At 51.1% G+C, this 26,143-nt stretch overlaps 2 protein-coding genes across 6 annotated transcripts in view; one reads left to right on the top strand and one right to left on the bottom strand.

The window, feature by feature from the left end:
- The window catches only part of PRAM1 (PML-RARA regulated adaptor molecule 1), a 16,459-nt gene extending 11,614 nt beyond the window's left edge, over positions 1–4,845 (top strand). The window contains exons 8-13 of the mRNA XM_025367834.1: positions 3,763–3,820; positions 3,926–4,034; positions 4,165–4,327; positions 4,411–4,444; positions 4,533–4,567; positions 4,679–4,845. Coding sequence (XP_025223619.1) covers positions 3,763–3,820; positions 3,926–4,034; positions 4,165–4,327; positions 4,411–4,444; positions 4,533–4,567; positions 4,679–4,716 — 437 coding nt within the window. The 3' untranslated portion in view covers positions 4,717–4,845. The remainder of the gene's footprint in view (positions 1–3,762; positions 3,821–3,925; positions 4,035–4,164; positions 4,328–4,410; positions 4,445–4,532; positions 4,568–4,678) is intronic.
- A 948-nt stretch (positions 4,846–5,793) lies between these two features.
- The window catches only part of HNRNPM (heterogeneous nuclear ribonucleoprotein M), a 44,087-nt gene continuing 23,737 nt past the window's right edge, over positions 5,794–26,143 (bottom strand). For 2 of the 5 annotated variants that reach the window (XM_025366611.1, XM_025366613.1), the window contains 8 exons: positions 25,136–25,196; positions 22,521–22,622; positions 19,547–19,591; positions 19,011–19,088; positions 12,087–12,140; positions 8,850–9,652; positions 8,179–8,230; positions 5,794–6,217 (listed from right to left, as the gene is read on the bottom strand). In XM_025366611.1, coding sequence (XP_025222396.1) covers positions 6,054–6,217; positions 8,179–8,230; positions 8,850–9,652; positions 12,087–12,140; positions 19,011–19,088; positions 19,547–19,591; positions 22,521–22,622; positions 25,136–25,196 — 1,359 coding nt within the window. In that variant the 3' untranslated portion in view covers positions 5,794–6,053. The remainder of the gene's footprint in view (positions 6,218–8,178; positions 8,231–8,849; positions 9,653–12,086; positions 12,141–19,010; positions 19,089–19,546; positions 19,592–22,520; positions 22,623–25,135; positions 25,197–26,143) is intronic. The other 3 variants (XM_025366612.1, XM_025366614.1, XM_025366615.1) reach the window with 2 other exon arrangements.

Here is a 26,143-nt window from a genome sequence, read left to right as displayed (position 1 = left end):
CAAGCCTGTAATCCCAGCACTTTGGGAGGCCGAGACGGGCGGATCACGAGGTCAGGAGATCGAGACCATCCTGGCTGACACGGTGAAACCCCGTCTCTACTAAAAAATACAAAAAAAAAAAACTAGCTGTGCGAGGTGGCGGGCGCCTGTAGTCCCAGCTACTCGGGAGGCTGAGGCAGGAGAATGGCATAAACCCGGGAGGCGGAGCTTGCAGTGAGCTGAGATCCGGCCACTGCACTCCAGCCTGGGTGACAGAGCGAGACTCCGTCTCAATAAAAAAAAAAAAAAAAGAAAAATAGATACGCAAGGTTGAGGCTCTGGGAAGGGGCTTGCCCTGGCTTGCACAGCCGGTCCACGAGCTGGATCTGTGGCAGGGCTTTCAGCAGGAGCCTGAGCCTGAGCCTCTAAGATGCTCCTGCTCTCCCTGCAGCCTCAGAGGGCCTGGGGCAGAGAGGCTCCCTCTGCTTGTCCTGGGCTTTCTCCCGGAGCTGTTTGCAACACCTTCCTGTGAGCACACAGCTTCCTGATGGGGCCCCTTCTGCTTCCGTTCCAGGGGAGGCTCTGTGGCTTGGGTCTGGGGGCCACCCTTGGGGATGCAGATGGTCAGGAGGAGGGCTGCTGAGAGCCTGGGCTAGTGACAGCCTGCCTCCGGCCACTCCCAGCAGCCCTGCTGGAATGCTCCACCTCTTCTGAGGCTAGGAGCGTCTCCCTCTCCCCAAATTTCATACAATCCCCACCCTTGGCCCATTGTTCCTGTCACCAGACAACCTTCTCCCTTTTCCTTGCCAGTCATTCGAGATTCTGATATGAAAAAAGAAAAAAGGGGCCGGGCGCAGTGGCTCACGCCTATAATCCCAGCACTTTGGGAGGCGGAGGCGGGTGGATCAGTTGAAGTTGCGAGTTCGAGACCAGCCTGGCCAACATGGTGAAACCCCATCTCTACTAAAAATACAAAAATTAGCTGGGTGTGGTGTTGCATGCCTGTAGTCCCAGCTACTGGAGAGGCTGAGGTGGGAGGATCGCTTGAATCCAGGAGATGGAGGGATTATAGGCATGAGCCACCGTGCCTGGCCGCATCACCCATTTTGGGTTTTTTTGTTTTTCTTTTTGAGGCGGAGTTTGGTTCTTCTTGCCCAGGCTGCAGTGCAGTGGTGCAATCTCGGTTCACTGCAATCTCCGCCTCCTGGATTCAAGCGATTCTCCTGCCTCAGCCTCCCGAGTAGCTGGGACTACAGGCATGCACCACCACGCCTGGCTAACTTTGTATTTTTAGTAGAGACAGGGTTTCTCCATGTTGGTTAGGCTTGTCTGGAACTCCCAACCTCAGGTGATCCTCCCACCCTGGCCTCCTGAAATGCTGGGATTACAGGCGTGAGCCACCCTGCCCGGCCTCGCATCATCCGTTTTCTAAGATGCAGTGAGCCGAGATTGCACCTCTGCACTCCAGCCTGGGCAACAACAGAACGAGACCCTGTCTCAAGAAAAAGAAAAAAAGGTCCCACTTCCCTCGATCTCCCGCTTCTCAGGAGTGGCGTGGGCTTCTCCCTGTGGGTGCAGCTTCTCAAAGGCAACTTAGATCTCTTGGGGCCAGGACTCTGGACTCTCCTCTCCCACTGTCTGCCTTACTTGGAGCAGTGGCAGCTCCACTGCAGAGGTGGCGGCTCCTCTGCAGGTGGGGAGAGCCTGGCCTTTCCCAGGATCTGAGCAGGCCATGCGGGGAACGTGGGCAGAGGCCTGCTCAGGGTCAGCTGTGGATGAACCGGGGCTGCCTGCATGGTGGTGCCAAGAGGTGCTCTGATGTGGCGGGTTTGCAGAAGCCTGGAGTGCCAAGATCAGGTTCGCTCCTGGTGGAGTGACTGCTCATGGCCAGGGAAGCCTCTGAGAGGCAGGAGCAGCTGGAGGGGCTGTGTGTTCCGGGTGAGACTGTGGATGGCCACGCCTGGTATCTGGCGGGCACAATCCAGGTGCCGCTCCTTGGGCTGCCTGGAGGGACTACAGGCCTGCAATGTCCGGAGGGATGCTTTGAGCCATTTGGAAAGGACACACTGGGACTCTGGGTTCTAGATCTTTCACTCACCGGGGTCCCTGGGGCTCCCGCCTGAAGCCAATCCCTTGGCCAGCAGGGCTCTGACTTGGGAGCCTGGTCATTTGCCAGGAAGTGGCACAGGGAGGCTGGCACCATGGGAGACCCCTCAGTCCATGAGTCACTAGTCCAGGACGCTCACCCCAGCAGCATCTTTTAAAAATTATTTTTATTTATTATTTTGAGACAGGGTCCTGGTCTGTCGCCCAGGCTGGAGTGCAGCGGCACCATCTTGGCTCATTGCAACCTCCGCCTCCTGGGTTCCAGCGATTCTCCTGCCTCAGCCTCCTGAGTAGCTGGGATTATAGGTGCCCACCACCATGCCCATCTAATTTTTGTATTTTTTGTAGAGACGGGGTTTCACCATGTTGGCCAGGCTGCTGTTGAACTCCTGACCTCAAGTGATCTGCCCGCCTTGGCATCCCAAAGTGCTGGGATTACAGGCGTGAGCCACCGCACCCAGCCACAATATTTTACTGTCAACTATCATTGCCCTACTGTGCAATGGAACACCCGATTTCTTTCTCCTAAGTGTAACTTTGTACTCATGGGCCAGCCTCTCCTCATCCTCCCTTCTCCTTAGTTTTTCACCCAAATCTCATTACAGTAGGACCCTAGAACCCACTGGGCGCAGTGGCTCAGGCCGTAATCCCAGCACTTTGGGAGGCCGAGGCAGGGGCATCACCTGAGGTCAGGAGTTAGAGACCAGCCTGGCCCACATGACGAAACCTCATCTCTACTAAAAATACAAAAATCAGCTGGGCGTGGCAGTGGGTGCTTGTAATCCCAGCTACTCAGGATGCTGAGACAGGAGAATCGCTGGAACCCAGGAGGTGGAGGTTGCAGTGAGCTGAGATCACGCCATTGCACACTCTAGCCTGGGCAACAAGAGCAAAACTCTGTCTCAAAAAATAAAAAAGAACCCTAGACCCAATTTGACCTAGGAGGCAGAAGTGAAATGGCCGAAGCCTACGCATAAATCCTGCCTCTGCCATTTACAAGCTGGGTGACCTTGGGCAGTTTGCTTGACCTCTCTGAGCCTTTATTTCCTCACGGACAAGTTGGGCATGACAGTGGCGTCTATGGCATGAACAAGGTTGCTGAGAGGACTGACATGAGGAGCATGGCCCAGCAGTTCCCACCATGCTGAGCACGTAGGAGTTAAGGGAATGGAAGGCAATCCAGAAAAACCCGTGACCCCTGACAAAAGCTTGCGGAAGGTGGGCACGGAGAGGTTTGGGGGGGGACCTGGTGGGATCTGGGGAGTCCTTGGAACTGACACAGGGAGGCCTCACTCAAGATCCAGCCACCGGCCAGGTGCAGTGGCTCACGCCTATAATCCCAGCACTTTTAGGAGGCCAAGACCTGCAGATTGCTTGAGGTCAGGAGTTCAAGACCAGCCTGGCCAACATAGTGAAACCTGTCTGTATTAAAAATAAAATCAGCCAGCTGTGGTGATGGGCACCTGTAATCCCCGCTACTCAGGAGGCTGGGGTAGGAGAATCGCTTGAACCCAGGAGGCAGAGGTTGCAGTGGGCCGAGAGCGTGCCATTGCACTCCAGCCTGGGTGACAGAGCGAGACTTCATCTCAAGCAAAAACACAAAAACAAAAAACAGCTACCAGGGTAAAGGCTGAGCTGGCGGGCCCTGCCTTGACTCGGAGTCCTGACTGTCCCCAGATGAAGCACCCTCAGTTCAGCAAGTCACCAGGAGGCCACCACAAGACTCAGCACTCAGGTACCATGGGCAGAGGGGGCGGGCGGACGGGGGGGCAAGCTCCAAGAACCCCCAGAGGAGCACACCTTGCTCACGAGCACACAATTCCTTGGTGGGGGGTATCAGGAAGGAGAAGGATCCCCAGCCACAGCAGTTGCCACCCATGGACCCAAAGTTGCAGAAGCAGCTGAGGAAAGCAGAGAAGGCCGAGAGGGAGTTCCGGAAGAAGTTCAAGGTGAGGCCTCCGAGTTAAGCAGGAGTCCTGGCAGGGTGGAGACCAGGGCCCCACAGATCCCAGGCTCAGAAAGAAGACAGGGGCCCGAGGGCAGCAGCATGAGCAGAGGCCATAACATCTCGCGCCCCAGTTTGAAGGGGAGATCGTGGTTCACACGAAGATGATGATTGACCCCAATGCCAAGACGCGCCGTGGGGGCGGCAAGCACCTCGGGATCCGGCGCGGGGAGATCCTGGAGGTGATCGAGTTCACCAGCAATGAGGAGATGCTGTGCCGGGACCCCAAGGGCAAATGTGAGTGCACCTGGCCCCGCAGCCCCAGGAGGCACCCCCACCACCCTGGGCCTCAGAACCCACCATGCCCACTCTCTTCACAGATGGCTACGTGCCGAGAATAGCGCTCCTGCCCCTGTAAGTACCAGCCCTGACTGTGGGGGGAAGGGTGGGGTACGGGGAATGAGCCACAGTGCCCCTTGCTGACCCAGCTGTGCTCTGCCAGGGAGACGGAGGTGTATGATGATGTCGACTTCTGCGGTACGTGGACGCTCTGGGTGGGCTGGAGGGACCCTGGCGATTCCCCTGGGGAGCTGCTCACTATTGGGCATCTGGGGAGAGGGGTCCATGGAAGTCACGCTTCCTCGGCAGACCCCCTGGAAAACCAGCCACTTCCCCTGGGACGGTAAGGCCGGTAGGCATGGGGCAAGGACAGCCGGCCAGCCCAGCGCCCGCTCACCCAGGAGCCCTGGAACCCGGCGCGGGAGTCACAGAGCTGCCCGGGCTTGTGCCTGGCCACATAAAGTCCGTTTAAAGCAGTCCCTGCTTCTTGTCTTTTCCTTCCCTCCTGATTGGCAGAGTGGAGCAAAGGCACGGGAACCCCCTGACCAAACAGAAAAGGGGGTGTGTCTGGGGTCACCCTGCCACAGTCTCACACCTCAGGGATAAAAGCAAGGGAGAAAAGGGTGGCAAGAAGCTGGTGAGCAAGGGGGGCTCCTGGTGATCAGAACCCCATGTGCTGCCAGCCAGGGCAGCCAGGCAGGACGTGTCCCTCCACAGGCAACAGACGAGCAGCAGGCAGGCCTCCTTGCCGGGGACGCACACCTGCTTGGCCTGAGCGGATCCTGAGGGCGCTTCACGGGGGTAAAGGGTGGGGCCTATACCCAATTCTGACAGAGCCCAGATATCAGATTTGGCTTGACCCTCTGGTAGGACTGAACATGGGTGGAAGGTGGCACACAGTTTGGTCTGTTTCAGCAGGGGGAAAAAATGCCAGAGAACAAGCCCGACTGAGGCAGGGTCTGTGCCCCAGTGTGTTAACCTCATAACAGGGAGACAGGATGGCTTTCGGGAGGCTTTTCTTCATTTTTGAGACAGAGTCTCACTCTTGCCCAGGCTGGAGTGCAGTGGCGAGATCTCGCTCACTGCAACCTCTGCCTCCTGGGTTCAAGCAATTCTCCTGCCTCAGCCTCCTGAGTAGCTGGGACTACAGGTGCCCTCCTCCCAGATTACAGGCACGAACCACTGCGCCTGGCCTCGGGAGGCTCTAAACAACCAAATGCTCCATTATCAGCCCACGAATTACAGCCCACAGGAAGGCAGTTTCCAGGGAAGAGTCTCCCCCAGTCTGTGGGCAGGCACTCACCCCTGGGGCCTCAGACAAGCAGGAGAGGGGATGAGATCCCTGTTCCTTGGACTGGAAGCTCGAGTGACCCCAGCTCCCCACACCTCGGGTGGTTGCCCACACAGCACACACAAGCAGGCTGTTTTCAGGAACCGGTATTTATTATCAAAGTCATATTCGATGTCAACAAGATGCCACAACTACAAAAAAAATTGCGCACATTGCAATCTCAATGCAAACAGTCAAATGGAACCCCAGTCATTAAAAAAGTAATTCAAATTACCCCAAAAAGCAACTGAATTTTTTAAACATCTTTATACATCCAGCCAACAAATTAAAATGGTTAACAAGAAAAAATACAAATTCAGAGGTCTCGTATCGATGTTTAAAAAAGGCAACTGCTTAAGCGTTTCTATCAATTCGAACGTCAATCTCTCGGCCACTCAGCTTCATGCCGTTCATCATCCGGCAGGCTCTCTCGGCCACCTCTGGCGACTCGAACTTAACCACACCACACCCCTTGGACTTCCCATTCTCCATCTTGATGTCGGCATACAGCACGTGGCCTGGGACAGGGAGGGAAGAGACCACACTTGTCAGGCAAACCCAGAGCTCAGCCTGTCTGGGCTCCATTCAGTCCCGATTGTTAGATTTTGGTGGACAGAGTAAAAAATCCGCCTCAACGGCTTGCCCCCAAGAACCAGAGACGACCTGATATCTGGAGCACAAAGGCTCAGAATACAACGGTGGGAACCAGTGACTAGGCCCTTGGCCACACTGCCATTCTTCTGCTAACAGAGCCTGCCCCTGCCCTATGAAAAGCCTTCCTAGAGGATTCAATGCACGCCTTGACGCTTCACAAAGTTCAAAGAAGAGGGCACCGAGTAAAGCCAGCTTTCTAGGCAGAAAGTTGGCTATATATTTTACAAAGTGTTCATTTCTGATACGCCACCGCCCCTGGTTACAAAGCCATCCGCAATCCAATGGACACGTCTGTACTGTCCAAATGAAAGCCAGCAGGTTTCACTTATTCATCTGAGCACCTGTTAAGCATCCAGATATGTGTCAACTCTGCGGAAACAGGTCAGAGCCCTAGAGGACAAAGGCTCTACTCCAGGAGTGCCAAAGGTGCTAGGGCCACAATGCCAGAGGCAGGAACTCTGCCTGAGAGGGCCCAGGGCAGGTTGGGTGGAGGGGTCCTCAGGGGGAAGTTCTTACACAGAAATTCACCAGAAAGACTTGCCAGTAATGGCTCACACAAGAGCACTGTGGGACACGTGCAGCACTTGCCGCTCAGGTTCTGGGACAGGAGGGAGATGGAGGAGGATGGGACCAAATCTTCAAGAGGCTTGTGAGTCTGGACTTCCTCTTGAAGGTACAGGGCGCCTCCAGGCATTGCAAAAGTGGGGGTTGGGGATGCTGTGATCCCACTGGCCTAGCTACAACGTAGAAACTCAGGAGTGGGGAAAGAGGTAAAGAACGGGGCAAAGAGGCACGTCGTGACTCAACGGCTTGCCCCAAGAACCATGGAGAAGCAGCAATGGTGGTGAAATCAGAGCCACTGCTGAAACAGGAAGTGGGAGGGCAGTGCGGAAGCAGCCGCCCGGTCCTCTAGCTCAGGCCCCTCTAGCTAAAAAGAACAGAGGTGGTGCACGAGGGGCGGAGGCTCACCCTGGAGGGCAGGGAAGGAAGACAACTTGCTTTCAGCCACAGAGGGAGCCCTCCAGAAGAGCAGCAGGATGTGCCAGGAAACCAGGAGACCTTAGCCTCATCCTCACAGGAGCTGCTGTGTGCCCAGAGCCTGCAGCGCCTCCCCATGGCACCTGCTGGGCTAGGTGTTCTCTCCGAGGCCCTGAACCAGCTGTGCTAAGGGGAAAGCGACCTCGTCTGGGATATTTTTATTTAGCGTTGCCACCTAGAAGCCAGGTGACCTGAGAAGACTGACTCATCTGTGAAATGGGGACACTGCTACCTTGTTTCAAAAGCCTCAAAAAGGAAGAAAAAAGGAAATTAGGATGAAATGAGAACACAGGTGAAAAACGTGCGACACATCACAGGACACTCAACAACCTGCCTGAGCACTGGCGTGGGCAGAACAATGGCAAGGCCATGGGTCCTGAGCCGACGGAGGGGCTGGGAGGGAGGCTTTGCTGCTGACTTGGCTGCATCACCAGTAAGCATGAGGGAGGCACCTAGAAAGCCGTTCCCGGCCGGGCGCGGTGGCTCAAGCCTGTGATCCCAGCACTTTGGGAGGCCGAGGCGGGTGGATCACAAGGTCAGGAGATCGAGACTATCCTGGCTAACATGGTGAAACCCCGTCTCTACTAAAAATACAAAAAACTAGCCGGGCGCGGTAGCGGGCGCCTGTAGTCCCAGCTACTTGGGAGGCTGAGGTGGGAGAATGGCGTGAACCCGGGGGGCGGAGCTTGCAGTGAGCCGAGATCGCGCCACTGCACTCCAGCCTGGGAGACACAGTGAGACTCCGTCTCAAAAAAAAAAAAAAAAGAAAGCCGTTCCCAACACTTACCACACTCGTTGAATTTGTCCTTCAGCATCTTCCATGTGAAATCGAATGGGAGCTGAGGAGGAAGGAAAAAAGGGAGACTGATGTGTGATTAAACCAAATCCTAAGGCACGCCTTGCAGCTGACTCTGAGGGCTACGCTGGATTTCTTACTATACCAAGAAGCTGGCTGCTCTTCAGACTGAGGCGATCAGCAGGGAACTAATAGGTCCACGTGGGACAAGGCTGTGAAGTGGCACAGCCAGCTCCCTCCCTGGGGCTCAGACTGTGGGAGCACTGTGCAGGATGGGACGCTTGGGCCTGTGGTGCGCAGCCCACAGTCACTAAATAGTGGCTAAGAGTGGCTGAGCTGGGGAAAATAATTCCGTTACAGCCACTTCTTTCCCTGGATCATTGTGCAAGACACAGTGCCTCTTCAAGCCAAGCAATCAGAAACTGCAGTCTCTGAGCTCAGAGTCTGCTCCATATTCTAGCACAGTGGAGAAGCCCAGGCTCTTCCAGAACCCACAGTTCTCACATTCCTTACTTGTCCCACTAGCATAAAACGTTTGGGACAGGAGCAAGGAGATGTGGTCCTCTTTGGAGGGCGCCACCTCTGACTTCATCCTGCTGATCTTTGTCTCCCCTGTCCCCTCATGCTCACCACCACCAAGAAGTTCCCCAAGAGCCACTTACATTTCTCACAAATATCTGGCAGGCCTTCCTGGCCACCCCAGGGGCATGGCCTCCAGCTCCACCAAAGGAGCCTGCGAAGCTTCCTCCAAAGTTGCCACGCTCCATCTCGATGGCACGGTCAAAGCTGGCACCGCCACCGCCACCCATGGCCAGGCCCATGCGCTCAATGCCAGCGCCCAGGGCTGGGCCCATGGCAGGGCCCATGCGCTCGAGGCTGTTGGCACCCATGCGCTCCAGGCCCATGCGCTCGAGGCTGTTGGCGCCCATGCGCTCCAGGCCCATCCGCTCCAGGTTGTTGGCGCCCATGCGCTCCAGGCCGGTGGCCATGCGATCCATCACGGGGCCCATGCGCTCCAGGCCAGCCCCCATACCTGCGGGCACCATGCGCTCCATGCTCAGGCCCATGCGCTCAATGGCAGGGCCCATGCGCTCCACGCCAGAGCCCATGCGCTCAATGGTCTGGCCCACACGGTCGATGGGAGCGGCCATGCGCTCAAGGCCGAAGCCCATGCCGGCACCCATGCGCTCCACGCCTGAGCCGATGCGCTCCATCGTCTGGCCCATGCGCTCGATGCTGGACGCCATGTGGTCAAGGCCCAGCGGGCCCATGCGCTCAATGCCGGAGCCCATGCGCTCCACGGAGCCCATGCGGTCCATGACCAGGCCCATGCGCTCGATCTCGGAGCCCACGCGATCCATGCCGTGGCCCAGGCCTGCGCCCATGCGCTCCATGCCGGCACCCCCGAGGCGGTCAATGCCAGGACCCATCCTCTCGATCCCAGGGACGCTTCCTCCACCTCCACCTGAAACAGGGACACAAAACACAGGTTGGTGTCAAGAACTTAAGTATGCGTGTGCACAACACGCCAGACCACTTCAGCTCATGGGCATGGATCGGGGTAAAGGCCCACCATAATTTACCGTTAAGACACCCCTCAAATGTTGACAACAGCTACAGCTGGGTGATGGACTCATGAGGGCCTCCCAGCATTCTCTCTGCTCTATGCCACAGCTGAGATTTCCATAACACAACTTCTAAAGAACACCCCTGTATGTGTGTCTGTGAGGTGCTAGTGTCTGTGACAAGCTTTGTGAACCATGGATGTCAATTCCTGAGACCTCTGAGGTTTCTCCATCAGCAGACACTGAGAAACGCTCCAGGGGGAGGCAAGGACACCCCCTACTCAGAAGGCCACCCAGGGTAATGAACAGGAGTTACGTGGAGACAAGTCCAAGTTACTCCCACCTTCCCCTCCCAGCCTGTCCCTCTCGGATGCTCTGCTGGGGGCCACTCTGGCTGCGTTTCCTCAGCGCTTCCAGGGCACAGAGAAGGATTTTCGGCCACACCATCAAGCAGAGGTCAAAAAACACACACCGAGAGATCCTCTGTGTACAAATGCACACAACTGGCCACTTCTGGGGACCTTATTATTAGGGAAACCAAATGATCTGCTGGCTTTGGAAAGAAGATGTTGATGGAACTGCAGAGTGGGCTCTGGTGGCAGCTGGGGGTCAGCCAGCAGAACAAAGGGACCCCCCACCCGTAGCACTTGCAACTCTGGAAAGCAAGGGTCTGGCTCCATCAGCAAGGCCACCCCTTTCCACATGCCGAGCTTGGGGCTCCTCCCCAAAACCCTGTCGTTTGCCTCTGAGAGTGGCCATCAGCCCAGAGCCAGCCTGTGACTGATCCAAGCAGCCTAGTCAAAAATACCAATTCAAGAGGAAACTCAGCAGTTTCTCTAATTGGCTCTATAACTGACCACAGACAAGTCTCTCTGTTGCTCCGTGCCTGCTTCCTTAGCTGCAGAGCAGCACACTGAGAGACAAAAAGCAGGCCCAACTTTAAGAATGTGTGACTTTCAGAGGGGAGACGTCTCAGAACTTCCCCACAGTATAAGGAACCTAGCGAGAATGGGCACTTTGCCCAAAGGCATCAGAAATGAGGTGGGGCGGCTGGATGTGGTGGCTCATGCCTGTAATCCCAGCACTTTGGGAGGCTGAGGCGGGCGGAACAAGGTGAGGAGTTCAAGACCAGCCTGGCCAACATGGTGAAACCCAATCTCTACTAAAACTGCAAAAATTAGCTGGGCATCGTGGCGAGCACCTTAGTCCCAGCTAGTCAGAAGGCTGAGGCAGGAGAATCGCTTGAACCCGGGAGACGGAGGTTAGAGTGAGCTGAGATCGTGCCACTGCACTCTAGCCTGGGCGACAGGGTGAGACTCTGTCTCCAAAAAAAAAAAAAAAAAGAAAGAAATGAGGCAGGGCAACTCCCAATGCCAACAGAAGCAAAAGACTGGGAGGAAATGGTGCCGGTGTGGAGCTCCAGAGCCAGCCCAACACAGATGTCAGGAGGTGAGATGCCAAGACACTCAGAGGGAAAATCAGGCTGAAAAAGTACATTCGGGCCGGGTGTGGCGGCTCACATCTGTCATCCCAGCACTCTGGAGGTGTGCAGTTCAACTGAGGCCAGGAGTTTGAGATAAGCCTGGATAACATGTCAAAATGCCATCTGTACAAAAAATCAAAAAATCAGCCAAGCCAAGTGGCATGCGCCTGTAGTGCCAGCTACTTGGGAGGCTAAAGTGGGAGAATCGCTTAGGCCTGGGAAGTCAAGGCTGCAGTGAGCCAAGATTGCGCCACGGCACTCCAGCCTGGGCGACAGAGCGAAACTCTGTCTCCAAAAATACTCAAAAAGTACATTTTGTTCTCAGTATTCATAAAACTGTATATGAAAGAAAGATTCAGAACAAAATGTTTCTAGCAGTCATCACTGGGCGATGGGGCTTCAGACCATACTTTCTTCATATTTTCCTATTGAGTACCTGTATCTATTTCCTGTTGAGTACATTATATGCTGGGTGGTGTACTTTCAGTCTTATCAAGTCTAAGGAAAAAATACTTACTTTCAGGAATTTATAATGTGGAAAACAAAACCCCCAAATGAGAGGTACTCTAACAGTGAGGATGGCCGGCCTGTAAACAGCACATGCGGAAGCACTCTCACATGTATTCGCTCTCCACGGCATCCCCGAGGAATCCCCCATTTTACAAATGAGTGCTACGAGAAATAGAGAGGTTTGGTGACTTGCCAAAAGTCACACAGCTAGAAAGAGGCAGAGCTGCTCCCACCCCGGGCAGTCTGTGTCAGAGCCCGCACTTCTCACCACTAAGCTCTACGGTCCCCCGTGATAACGGCCTGTTCTAAAATAACAAAACATCAAACTAAGTGGTTCCTACCTCCTCCCTGCTTTGCAATGATCTCTCCTCTCTTCAGTGCATTACTTAGGATTTCTAAGGAAATCAGGAAGAAAAAAAAATTAGCCAAATTTCTCTATGGCAATACAAATGTGCTCATTACAGATTCCAGAGTAGAAATACTAATAACAATGACAAGAAAAAGAAAAAGGGAAAGGGGTTTGAGAAACACACGCACAGACAAGATCATTTTACAGAGAACTAGGAGAGTCCTTGATGCTGGGTTCCGATGCCAAGACCCCACGCAGCTCCAGAGTCTGAGGCCCAGCGTGCGGGGTCACCTGCGAATGCACCCACCAGAGACAGGAGCCAGTGCATTCATGAACCGAGAGCCAGAGCAAGAAGGGGGCCATTGGGTCTTGCTCAGCGGCAGTTTTCTACAGTTGGTCCAGGTTCTCAGAACTGAGGCTTCCTTGCCTCACCTGAGCTGGAAACTAAGCCCCCACCCCCACCCCAGCCAACTTCTTGTTCAGAAGACCGCCCAGCAGCACCCACTTGGAGCCCACATTTATCCACCCAGAGGCACCTCTCGTTATCATAGAGCAAATTAAAGCTGCAGCTCCACGGACAGCCTCGATGCTAACGAATGAGCTCTGCGTGAAAATCCTGAACATGCCAGTCCTGCCTGAAATGAGCTGGGTGTGCTGTGACTAGGCAACAGATAAGGTTTTAGGAAAATACCTAAATGCACCCCCCGCCAAGTGTCCCAAACACAGTGTTGCTGCTCACTTGCCCACGGCTCACCCACACCTCCTTAAGGTTTGTCTGATGCTATCATAGCATTACCTTTCCAAGCTTCTGGTCCGTCTTTTGCTATGTAGAAGACACTTGTACCCACCCACTCTGGTCTCAAAGTATATGCTCAGCAACTCGGACATGAGCGACGAGGCACATTTCACTTTATGATCATGGCCACAAAGCCATTAAAACCTGTCCCCCCGCCGTGCAGTGGCTGATGCCTGTAATCCCAGCACTTTGGGAGGCCAAAGCGGGTGGATCACCTGAGGTCAGGATCAGCCTGGCCAACATGGTGACACCACGTCTCTATTAAAAATACAAAAATTAGCCGGGCATCATGGCGGGTGCCTGTAATCCCAGCTACTCAGGAGGCTGAGGTGGGAGAATTACTTGAACCCCTGTGGTGGAGGTTGCATGAGCTGAGATCGCGCCACTGCACTCCAGCCTGGGCAACAGAGTGAGACTCTGTCTCAAAGAAAAAAACAAAAAAAAAACCCAAACAACAACAGAAAAAGCGCCTGTCCCCCACACAGCTGCTTCTTATATCCCAACTAACTGCCGTGGGACGAGGCGGGAAAGTTCACCAAGAGACACAGACTTCAGTCTACCAGCAGGTACAGTTCATTCTGCCAGGATGCCTGCGATCCTGCCCAGACTGCCTAAGCCGAGGCTGGCTTTACAGCACCTAGACCAAACTTGTCCAACATGTCTTACTTTGCTGTTGTTCTGTTTTGGGGTTTTTGGCAGCCTGAAACCATGGTTTTTAAGTTTCTGTCTCTAGTGATAAGCGGAAAAGAGGGATGAGGAAGGGGCTTTACTGACCCAAACAGAAACCAACTGAGAAACCATGACTGTATTCTCCCATGCACATCCCTGACCTAGATCAAGCTTTCAACTAACACACCTGCAAGACACCTGCACAAGCTTTCAACCAGCACACCACTGATTTGAAGAGAACGGCGGAATTCTCCCATCGGCATTCACAGGCCTCCCTGCACTGACCACAGCTGCAGCCTGTTCTGCCCATGCTCCTCCCCTGCCTCACATAGACCTGCACCTTCAACCTCTGCACCCGATGCCACCAGCCGCTCTATCTGCATACACCTGCTGCCTGTGCCAAGCCCGCTCGGCCCCCTAGCAGAACCAGTGCTCTGAGCAGCAGCAGCTAGAGTAGCGTCTGGCAACCCATGTCTCCACCAGCGTCCTCACCAGGCCACTTGGATGCACAGACCTCTGGCGCTGTCCGAAGCCACCCTTAGTATCGCCTCAGCTGCACCTCATCCTTGAAGGTCAAAGACCACAGACCCATCCAAATTTTTTGAAGCAAAAAGCCCATCCTCTAATACAGAAGTGTGTGTGCACGGCGAGAAGTATGTCTGCACAGAAAGACTTCTCTGCTGACAACAGCAGTGGCTGCATCTACATAATGGGGTTTGGGTCACAACCTTCTCATCTTTTACAAGGTTTTTTTTTTTTTTTTTGAGACAGGGTCTCACTCTCAACCCAAGCTCCCAAGCTGGATACAGTGGTGTGATCATGCTTCACTGCAGTCTTGACCTCCTGGGCTCAAGTCCTCCTCCCACCTCAGTTTCCCAGGCAACTAGGACAGGTGTGCGGCACCATGCCCGGCTAATTTTGTTTATTTTTTGTAGAAAGGAGGTCTCACTATGTTGCCCTGGCTGGTCTTGAACTCCTGAGCTCAAGTGATCCTCCTGCTTCAGCCTCCCAATGTGTTGGGATAACAGGTGTGAGCCACTACACCCAGCCTTACAATGTCTTTTAAAACAAAGGTCCTAGCTTCTCTGGGGAAAGGCCCACCACAGTGGTCACTTGCTTGAGAAGGCCTTTCATGATTCCTACTGCTGGCCACTTCTTTCCTTGTGTGTTCATCTCATACAGGCTGAAATGGGGATCACACTTTTCATGCTGCGAGGTCCTTGAAGAATCTCTCCCTCCCATGCTGAGAGGGCCTTGAAGAATCTAGTTATTATTAATCTCACTCCTGAGAAATGTCAGGTGCGATGTAATGAACACCTTGAGTCCCTATCTTTCAATAAAATAAGCAACTCCGTTAGAGATGTGGCAGTAGGAGCACATTATGAATTAACAAGGACTGGCTGCCAATGGTGGGCTTAACATTCCCAGTCTGAATTAACCCAAGTGACCTCATGGTTCAGCATGGTCCTCATGGGTGCTATCTGCTGGACAGCAGAGTCCAGGAGTCAGTGGCGGGGGTGGGAGGGCAGGGCGACAGAACCCTGCAGCCCTGCAGTGGCATCCTCACGGAGCTCTGCGTCCTTCCATCCTGCCACCTCTCTGCAAGAAGGCAGCACCCTACTCCAGACGAGCATGCCACAGGCTGGCATCAGCATGTTGGCAAGGGCCTCACAACTCATCTTGCTGGCTGTCAACAGGGCTCCAGAGCTCAGGGAGCACTGTGAACTCCAATTTACACCCACAAAGGGTAGCATTTTTACTGTCAAATACTGCCTCACAACAGTCAGTTTTTGACATTTAACAATCTCTCTTTTTTTTTTTTTTTTGAGACGGAGTCTTGCTCTGTCGCCCAGGCTGGAGTGCTGTGGCCGGATCTCAGCTCACTGCAAGCTCCGCCACCCGGGTTCATGCCATTCTCCTGCCTCAGCCTCCGGAGTAGCTGGGAGTACAGGCACCCGCCACCTCGCCTGGCTAGTTTTTTGTATTTTTTAGTAGAGACGGGGTCTCACCGTGTTAGCCAGAATGGTCTCGATCTCCTGACCTTGTGATCCGCCCATCTCGGCCTCCCAAAGTGCTGGGATTACAGGCTTGAGCCACCGCGCCCGGCCCTCTTTTTTTTTTTTTTTTCAACGTTAATCTCAAAGTGCTGGGATTACAGGCGTGAGCCACCGTGCTTGGCAGACATTTAACGATCTTTTGATTTACATTTTTATAGCCACTCTATCAAGATTTGACTCATGCTGAGTGTGGGCCCTGGGAACCTGCATGACCAGCAGTCTGATGGGAGCACTCATGACCATAATGGCTACACTCTAGTCATGAACTAACATTTCATTAAACCCAAACGTCTGCTTCAATTCTTCCTCCAGTGTGATGAACAGTTTCCTTGCAGTGCCCAAGGGCTCTAGAGCTCATCCCACCCAAACCGAAGAACGCCAGTCAAGTGGGAGGGAGTCTCTGTTCTCAGCTGTAGAGGGCACGGGGAGCACTCTGAGTGCCATATCTCAGAACATCTAAGAACAGTCTAGGAACACACACTCCATTTGTGGTTCTCCAGAGAATCGGCACTTGGAATCCTTTGCCACTGCCTACCCCAGGCTCTGAATCCTGATTGCGAGATTACACCTGCCAGTTCACCACCAACTGTGTCACACAGCTCAGCACAGCTCCCAGGCCAACCCATCCTGGTTTCCATCTACTTCTAAACGGCACCACTCTGCTCCTCACAGCAACAACTCAAAATTCCCTTTTAATGACTAATCTGTTATTTTTAAAAAAAAAAAAAAAAAGAGAGAGAGAGAAATGCAGTTTCGCCATGTTGCCTAGCCTGATCTTGAACTCCTGAGCTCAAGCAATCCTCTTACCCCGACCTCCCAAAGTGTTGGGATTATAGGCGTAAGCCAGCACACCCAGACTAATCTGCTCTGAGTAACATTTTACCAAGCCAGATTTATGAAACTTTTTTTAAAAATTAAAATTCCGGGCCGGGCGCGGTGGCTCAAGCCTGTAATCCCAGCACTTTGGGAGGCCGAGATGGGCGGATCACGAGGTCAGGAGATCGAGACCATGCTGGCTAATATGGTGAAACCCCGTCTCTACTAAAAAATACAAAAAATTAGCCGGGCGAGGTGGCGGGCGCCTGTGGTCCCAGCTACTCGGGAGGCTGAGGCGGGAGAATGGCGTGAACCCAGGAGGCGGAGCTTGCAGTGAGCTGAGATCTGGCCACTGCACTCCAGCCTGGGCGACAGAGCGAGACTCCGTCTCAAAAAAAAAAAAAAAAAAAAATTAAAATTCCGGCTGGCCGCGGTGGTTCACGCCTGTAATCCCAACACTTTGGGAGGCCAAGGCGGGCGGATCACGAGGTCAGGAGATCAAGACCATCCTGGCTAACACAGTGAAACCCCGTCTCTACTAAAAATACAAAAAATTAGCCGGGCGAGGTGGCGGGGGCCTGTAGTCCCAGCTACTCGGGAGGCTGAAGCAGGAGAATGGCGTGAACCCGGGAGGCAGAGCTTGCATTGAGCCGAGATAATGCCACTGCACTCCAGCCTGGGAGACAAGAGTGAGACTCCGTCTCAAAAAAAAAAAAAAACAACAACAAAAACAACAAATAAAATTAAATAAATAAATAAATAAAATCCCAAGCACACACAAGTTACAGGCAAGCTTGAATGTACGCTGGAAACAGAGACCTTTGTTGCTTTATTACTAACTAATGGTGACGACTTTCCTACATCCTTTTACTAGCTTCTAGAACAAGGCACCCATGAAGAGGGCAACACACATCATGCCCCACTGCTCCCTGTGCACTGGAAGAAGGGCCTGATCACCGGGGACAGCCGCCTTTCAAGCCTGACAGTGATGTCTGTCCTTGTACCATTTTCACATTCTCTGTTATGACAGACCCGCAAAGGAAGGTTTATACCCAAATTCCTAATGACTTCCCATTCCAAGAAAGTTTCTGTGTAAAAAAGCAGCAGCTTTCCTGTGGTGAAGGGGAAGGTCAAAGAGTCACCAACACATAGAGGATTTCAAAAAGGAAGATTTCCAATTTATCATGCACACTCTGTAGCCCTGCTGGTGCCGTGGGCTAAGTACTGTGCTGGAGGCACTTCTAGAAGGCAGGATTCCCACACTGATGAAGTGCCAGGCTCTGGAGCCAGACAGCCTGGGTTCACATGCAGGCACCACCGTTTACCAGTCACGTGACTTAGGCATGTCACTCTCTGTGCCTCAGTTTTGGATGAAACGGGGATACCAGTATGTACATATCATGTGGTTCTCACAAGGAATAAATGCAATACTACATTGTTATTATATTATCATTATATTTCTGTCAAAAAGTTGGGGGTGGGGGCCGAGCATGGTGGCTCACGCCTGTAATCTCACCACTTTGGGAGGCTGAGGTGGGCAGATCACCTGAAGTCAGGAGTTCGAGGCCAGCCTGGCCAACATGGTGAAACTCCGTTTCTACTAAACATATAAAAATTAGCCAGGCGTGGTGGCGTACACCTGTAACCCCAGCTACTCAGGAGGCTGGGGCAGGAGAATCACTTGAACCTGGGAGGTGGAGCTTGCAGTGTGAGCCAAGACCGCACCATTGCACTCTAGTCTGGGCAAAAGAGTGAGACCCTGTCTCATTAAAAAAAAAAAAGAAGGCCGGGCGCGGTGGCTCACGCCTGTAATCCCTGCACTTTGGGAGGCCGAGGCGGGCGGATCACGAGGTCAGGAGATCGAGACCATCCCTGGCTAACACGGTGAAACCCCGTCTCTACTAAAATACAAAAAATTAGCCGGGCGCGGTGGCGGGCGCCTATAGTCCCAGCTACTCGGGAGGCTGAGGCAGGAGAATGGCGCGAACCCAGGAGGCGGAGCTTGCAGTGAGCCTAGATGGTGCCACTGCACTCCAGCCTGGGCGACAGAGTGAAGACTCCGCCTCAAAAAAAAAAAAAAAAAAAAAAAAGAAAACTTGCTGGCGGATTTGAATTACACTAAACCAGAATTTGCATAATGCAAATACTAAATTAAAAGAGCCTGTAGACAAGGCTCTTTTTTTATTAACACCTCTATGGACAACTTGCAGCTGGGGCAGATGACCAAGAACTACCCCTTCCAGCGCTCCTAGAGACAGACAAACTTGATCACAAACTTTAAAGAATCCCTCATACTCAAGAGACCATAACCACAAACATGTACATGCTTTTAACACTGTACTCAAAAATTACTGCAGAGCTTGGGAACACAGGACAGCTCAAAGACTAGCGACCAAGTGAAGTAAGTCGACTATTACGTCTAGTTCTTGAAATATTTAAGGCAATTCAAAAGACATTTGATTCGGTTGAAAAGCAGAAGTGAGAAATCACTTATTCAGTGGGTCTGTAGCCTAAGGTCACCTGAGAGGCAACAGCCGACAAAGGGTGGGTGAAAGCAGGAAGAAAACACGATGCTTACCATTTATCCTGCCCATGTTCATCCCAGATCCAAATCGACCCATGTTTTCCATACCACCACCAAAGGGCCCCTCCATTCCTGCAAGAGATGTTCACATTTCAGCATCATCCAACAAGACTGCTTAGACTGAGCAGGGAAAGAAAAATTATATCACGTTTCAACTGGGGTATCTTCTGCCAAGAACTTATCTATCAAGTTTAAGGGCTTCTGAAAAACAAAAAAATGCTAGCACCCTTGTTTAAAAATCACCACCTTCAAAAAGCTGGTCTGATCCAACCCCCTCAATGAACAGACAAGCAAAAAGAGGCACAGAGATGGAGTGGTCTGCCCAAGGTCACAGAGCTAGTTAGTGAGACAGCCATAACCAAAAGCCAAGACACCCGCTGGAAGGATGGACAGGCAGGAGGAAGTCATTTCTAGACTCAAACTGAAACCAAAGAGAATTTCATGCAGGGTTTAAACAAGAAAGAAAAGAGGAAAGAGAGAAAACCATGCCTAAAAGTGATTATGCTTGTACTTCATTTTAAATTTCTTACCTCCCATCTTATTTATTCCAAATCCTATGCCTTCCATTCCCATTCCTTAAAAAGAAAAAGTCAATGCAAACTAAAATTATGTCAAAGCAGTAAATAACATTTGAACTTAAAAAGCATAATTCCAAACCAGCAAAAGAACTCAAAAGAAAATCCCTGATGACAAGTATATTTTATATATTTTAATTAGCAAGAAAAAAAGCCCCTACCATTTCAACTGTCAAATATCATATAGCTGGGCCGGGCACGGAAGCTCAAGCCTATAATCCCAGCACTTTGGGAGGCCAAGATGGGCGGATCACGAGGTCAGGAGATCGAGACCATCCTGGCTAACACGGTGAACCCCGTCTCTACTAAAAAAAAAAAATACAAAAAACTAGCCAGGCGAGGTGGCGGGCGCCTGTAGTCCCAGCTACTCGGGAGGCTGAGGCAGGAGAATGGCGTAAACCCGGGAGGCGGAGCTTGCAGTGAGCTGAGATCCAGCCACTGCACTCCAGCCTGGGCGACAGAGCGAGACTCCCACTCAAAAAAAAATATATATATAGCTAAAAAAAAAAAAATTTTTTTTTTTTTAGACACAGTATTGCCACCCAGGCTGGAATGCAATGGCACAATCTTGGCTCACTGCAACCTCCACCTCCCAGGTTCAAGCAATTCTTCTGCCTCACCCTCCCGACTAGCTGAGATTACAGGCGCCTGCCACCATGCCTAGCTAATTTTTTTCTATGGGATCTACACAGTTTAATGACCCAGTCGGGCAGGGTTTTTTTTTTTTTTTTTTTTTGAGACAGGGTCTCCTTCTGTCACTGAGGCTGGAATGTAGTGGCATGGTCACAGCTCCCTGCAGCCTCATGTGATCCTCTTGCCTAAGCCTCCCAAGTAGCTGGAACTTCAGGTGTACGCCACCACACTTGGCTAATTTTTTTTTTTTTTTTTTTTTGAGACGGAGTCTCGCTCTGTCGCCCAGGCTGGAGTGCTGTGGCCGGATCTCAGCTCACTGCAAGCTCCGCCTCCCGGGTTTACGCCATTCTCCTGCCTCAGCCTCCCGTGTAGCTGTGACTACAGGCGCCCACCACCTAGCCCGGCTAGTTTTTTGTATTTTTTAGTAGAGACGGGGTTTCACCGGGTTAGCCAGGATGGTCTCGATCTCCTGACCTTGTGATCCGCCCGTCTCGGCCTCCCAAAGTGCTGGGATTACAGGCTTGAGCCACCGCGCCCGGCCGCTAATTTTTTTTATATTTTGTAGAGGTGGGGTCTCACTATGTTGCCTAGACTAGTCTCAAACTCTTGGCCTCCAAATTGCTGGGATTACAGGCGTGAGCCACCACACCACACCACACACACACACACACACACACACACAGGCCTCAAGCTAGGCAGTATTAAACATGAAATGGAAACAATTGTAAGACACATTCTACGGAACATAAACTTTTTAGAAAATTTTAGGGAACAGAAATAGATTTTTAAAAAGTCCCTGTTAAAGGTAAAATCTTCAAAATAAAAACCAGTTCCTAAAAACACCAAGACTTCCTCTCCAATCCCCAGTCTTTCTGTTTAGATGTCAGACATGGTGTGTGTGTGTTTTGGGTCAGGGGGAAACGTTAGAGCCATTTGAAGTCGTGGCCCAGAACTTAAGTCAGCCCCAGGGTGACCCTGGAAGAGTCTAGCGATATGCAACACTGACAATGGTGGGATAGAGGGGCTTCCATATTCCAATTTCAAAGGATTCTAACGAAGACCAAAGTCTGAAGTCATTAAAATGAAATATTCCTTAACAGAATCAAAATACATCATTATACAGAAATGAAAATGCTAAACAGCAAAGCCTGAGTTTATTCTACACATTGAAGCTTTCATGCAGTTGCCTTTTTTTTTTTTTTTTTTTTTTTCCCCGAGACAGAGTCTCGCTCTGTTGCCAGGCTGAACTGCAGTCATATCATCTCAGCTCACTGCAATCTCCACCTCCCGGGTTCAAGTGATTCTCCTGCCTCAGCCTCCCGAGTAGCTGGGATTACAGGTGCAAGCCACCACGCCCGGCTAATTTTTGTATTTTTAGTAGAGATGGAGTTTTGCTATGTGGGCCAAGCTGGTCTCAAATTCCTGACCTCGGGTGATCTGCCCACCTCGGCCTCCCAAAGTGCTGGGATCCCTGTCTTCTTAAAGACAACTGTCCACCATGTTTCCTGTGACGGCCACATTGTCACAGAGTGAGGCCCTCTCCACCGTTTTTTTTTTTGAGACGGAGCCTCGCTCTGTCACCCAGGCTGGAGTGCAGTGGCGCGATTTTGGCTCACTGCAGCCTCCGCCTCCTGGGTTCAAGCAATTCTCCTGCCTCAGCCTCTCAAGTAGCTGGGATTACAGGCGTATGCCATCACACCCAGCTAATTTTTGCATTTGTAGTAGATGGGGTTTCACCATGTTGGCCAGGATGGTCTCAAATCCTGACCTTGTGATCTGCCTACCTCGGCCTCCCAAAGTGCTGGGATTACAGGCATGAGCCAGTGTGCCTGGCCTCTCCACCTTTTTTGCATCTATCAATGCCCCTAGCTCTCTAGCAGCAGCTGTGCAAACACCAGGAGGGCCCACGGGGGTCTTGGTAAGACACTTTTCAGGGTACTGCAGCAGTGCTATGGTCTTGTGGTCAGGAGACCTGCAGCCTGTCACTAACTGACAGTGTGACCTTGAGCAAGAGCAACTCTCTGGCTTGCCTCCTCTTATCAAATGGCACAACTATTTCAGCTTAGAAGGTTGTCGTGAGGTTACAATGAAAAAGTATAATGACTTTAAACAAGGATTCAACTTGATAAAAATACAAAATACTGCCTTTATTAAAAATGAGGCAGAGATGAATAAGGAGGGAATTTTGTCCCAGTTAACTATTTATTCCATTTAAACTACTCAAAGTCCAGTTGCCCCAGTAATTAGTAATTTTCACTTCCCCAAAACCCCAAGCAAGGTGCACTGTCATTCTCACCTGCGGGACCTATGTTTCCCATTCCGATGCCTTTATTCAGGTGATTAGCATCAATGGGTTGCCCTCCTGGTCCTAACCCCATGCCAATACCACCAAGGCCATCTGGAAGGAAAAGAGAAAGAAGTTTAGTTTTCCCCTATTTAGCAAACCTTGACCCTCAAAGGAAAAGAGTCTTTGTTTAGTGAGTTGCAGCTATCCACTCCAGCCTACCCACCCCCACCCACCAGTGACCCCAGGGCCCAATGCAAAATTCAACATCAGCACATTTGGAAACAGAACCTTGTTCTGGCGTTTGGGATATGTGTGTATACAACAAAGGCGGCTGAAAACCAACACAGGGGAAAGTTAACAACCCCCACACTAACATTCTTGACAGCCTATTTGTTTCACTAACCCATGGACTGAGAACTGATCAAAAAAGGTGACTCAAGACATCAGGTGGCAAGCAGCACAAATGTGCCCAATCCCTAGTAGCCCAAAGGACGTTTCTCATGAAAAAACACGTTACAAACCAGCCAATCAACATCCTGGATGTATGCTACTCTCTGAATCTGGGTGGTTTTAGTAACAATGAACCTAATGTATGTATTCAAAGAACCTATCTTCCTTCCCCCAAAGCTTCCTAACCCACAACTGGATACCCAGCCCACACTCAACTCCATGCTCTACCAACACAAACAGGGACACAGAAATACAGGCTGGTCTCTGGAAACAGCCAAAAGAGCTGACACTTGCAATATTTGGGGTAACCACCATCTGAGGCTTAAACTACAACCAGGTAAGGTTTCAAAAATTATAACAAGGCCAGGCGCGATGGCTCACGCCTGAAATCCCAGCACCTTGGGAGGCCAAGGCAGGTGGATCACCTGAGGTGAGGAGTTCGAGACCATCCTGGCCAACATGGCGAAACCCCATCTCTACTAAAAATACAAAAATTAGCCTGGCATGGTGGCGCACACCCATAATCGCAGCTACTCGGGAGGCTGACAGGAGAATCACTAGAACCCAGGAAATGGAGGTTGCAGCGAGCCAAGACCACGCCACTGCACTCCAGCCTGGGTGACAGAGTGAAACTCCATCAAAAAGAAAGAAAGAAAAAGAAAAAGAAGGAAGGAAGGAAAGGAAGGAAAGAAAGGAAAGAAAGAAAACAAAATTCATTTAAAAAGTAAATAAAACCTGCCACTACTTCCCAGGCGTTTAACCTGATTAACATTCCATCTTTAATTGCATAGCAACAGCAGCAAGAGATCACCAAGGTTACTTACTCCCAAAAACACTGAAGGCTTGCTTTGAAGTCAAGCCTCTGAAATGGCTGGGAGAGCCATGGCTCCCTGGAGCAGTGTGCTCCACCTCCTGATCCAAAACAAGAGTCAACAAGAGCCACTACCAGGGTCCAGGGTGACCGCTGCTCAGATGAGCACACAGACAATTTATTTGGGAAATGAGTATGTTATGTCCAGGAAATGTAATCCTTCTCTAACTAATGTTGACTTTCAACAGATGAGCCTTCTCATGAAGCCACAGATTTCCCTTCAAGATAAATCTGTCATGCTGCCTTAATGCTACGCTGCAAACGTGCTCTGGCCTGGGCTCCCATCCAACTCAGTGAGTGAGTAGGGCCCTCAGCTTGAGCTGCTGCTCCAGACCAGGCCCCCTCAACCCACCTGGTGGAGGTCCCCGCAGCACAGCACACACAGGCCTCTCACCCTCACCCATCTTCCTTCTCCAGGAGGGCTTTACCTGTGCCAGTGACTCCCTGAAATGTCCCACTGCTGTCTGCACTCAGGTTCTGGCTTCCCGTCTCCGGCTTACATAGGACTCTGCACTAATATTTGCCACTTCTACCTACGTGGTGGCCCATCAACTAGCCTTCCCTGTCACAAGACAGATTTTCACCTGGGTCTCACAAATAGCCGATCCCTTTCCCCTCTGCATAGAAATTATTTGTTCAAGACACTTCACATACCATAAAACTCACTCAAAGTATTCAGTGGTTTTTAGTATATTGAGATAGGCAACTATCACTACCATTTAATTCCAGAATATTTTCATCACCCAAAAAAGAAATCCAACCTTATTAGCAGTCCCGTCCCCACTTACTCCTTCCTGGCCACAGGCAACCACTAATCTACTTTCTGCCTTTATGCATTTATCTATGTGGAGCATTTCCTGTAGATGAAATCAAGGTTCATCCACACCGCAGCATGTGTCTGTCATCCTGCTGCAAACAACTGTGTACGAATTTCTGTGTAAATGTCTAGTGTGCACTGCTAGTGCACATGGGACTAACCAATATCTTCTGAATTAGAGTGCAGCCTGGTTTTCATTCCCTTCACAGGTTCTGATTCTTCCCTCCCCAGGACACTTTCAAAATGCCTAACCACATCCTCTACATTGTGGTATTACAATCCTAGGATTAACACGAGGTAATCCTAACAATATCCTCAAATTGTGAATCTCTGCTCATTTCTCGCCCTGAAAAATCTATAGAAAAGAATTGGCCAAGAGAACTGAGGGCTAACCTGGCACAGGTTCAAGTGAAACTTTATGGTAATTTTCTGTTTCTTAGTATAACTCAAAATCAAACTCTCAGCCCTAATCACTGAAACACTTACGGGGAAGTTGTTGTGGACGCTCAGGAGGGAAGAAATCTCCTTTTGGTAAGGCCCTCTCATCCTGAAAGAGAAAGAAAACGAATAAATCTCAGTATCCAGTGCAGCAGTGTTTGCCACAGCCAAAGACTGAAATGGCCCCCCATCAAGAGAGGACTGGCTAAACACATTATCCACGTCATGGAGTAATATGCAAGGGTGGAAAGGTATGTGGAGCGTGCTTCCTATTTTATGTCAAGGTGAAGGATCAAAAGACATATGGATATTATCGTGGGGGATAATGGGGACCTGGGCAAGAAGTCCAAGTAGGACTCACACTATCTTCACGCTATCTTTTCATGCTTTTTGACTTTTGAGTCACATGAATCTATCATCTATTCAAAAAACTTAACTACTCTATTTACAGTAATGACAAAATTGTTTTATAGTTTCTTTTATCTTTTTCCTGAATTTGAGCCCCGACTAGATTGCCCCCAGCATGTTCCAGTCATGCCTGTAGTAATTATTATCTTTGGCACAGCCACGGTAGAGCAAATGTTTATTAAGACTGAAATGCTCCAACAGACCTTTAAGAGCTGTCTGAATCAATGACTTAATTATGTTCACAAAAGATGTGATGCTAACCAAACATTATACTGTAATACTCTGAAAAACTGGAACCCCACATACATAACTATTCTTTGAAACAGATCACTTGCTCAACCAGGATACCCAGGTGACTACCTGTATGTGCCATGAACAGTCAACTGTGCAAAAGGAAAAATATCTAATGCAGTCAAGAGTTGCCATGAGCAAAATGTTTTTTTTTTTTTTTGAGACTGAATCTCACTCTGTTGCCCAGGCTGGAGTGCAGTAGCACAATCTTGGCTCACTGCAACCTCCTCCTCCCAGATTCAAGTGATTCTCCTGCCTCAGCCTCCCAAGTAGCTAGGACTACAGGTGCGTGCCACCACGCCCAGCTAATTTTTGTATTTTCAGTAGAGACGGAGTTCCACCATGTTAGTCAGGCTG

This window comes from Theropithecus gelada, chromosome 19, assembly GCF_003255815.1.
Source record: "Theropithecus gelada isolate Dixy chromosome 19, Tgel_1.0, whole genome shotgun sequence".
Classification (NCBI taxonomy): Eukaryota; Metazoa; Chordata; class Mammalia; order Primates; family Cercopithecidae; genus Theropithecus; species Theropithecus gelada.
This window is presented reverse-complemented; position numbering and strand designations above follow the sequence as displayed.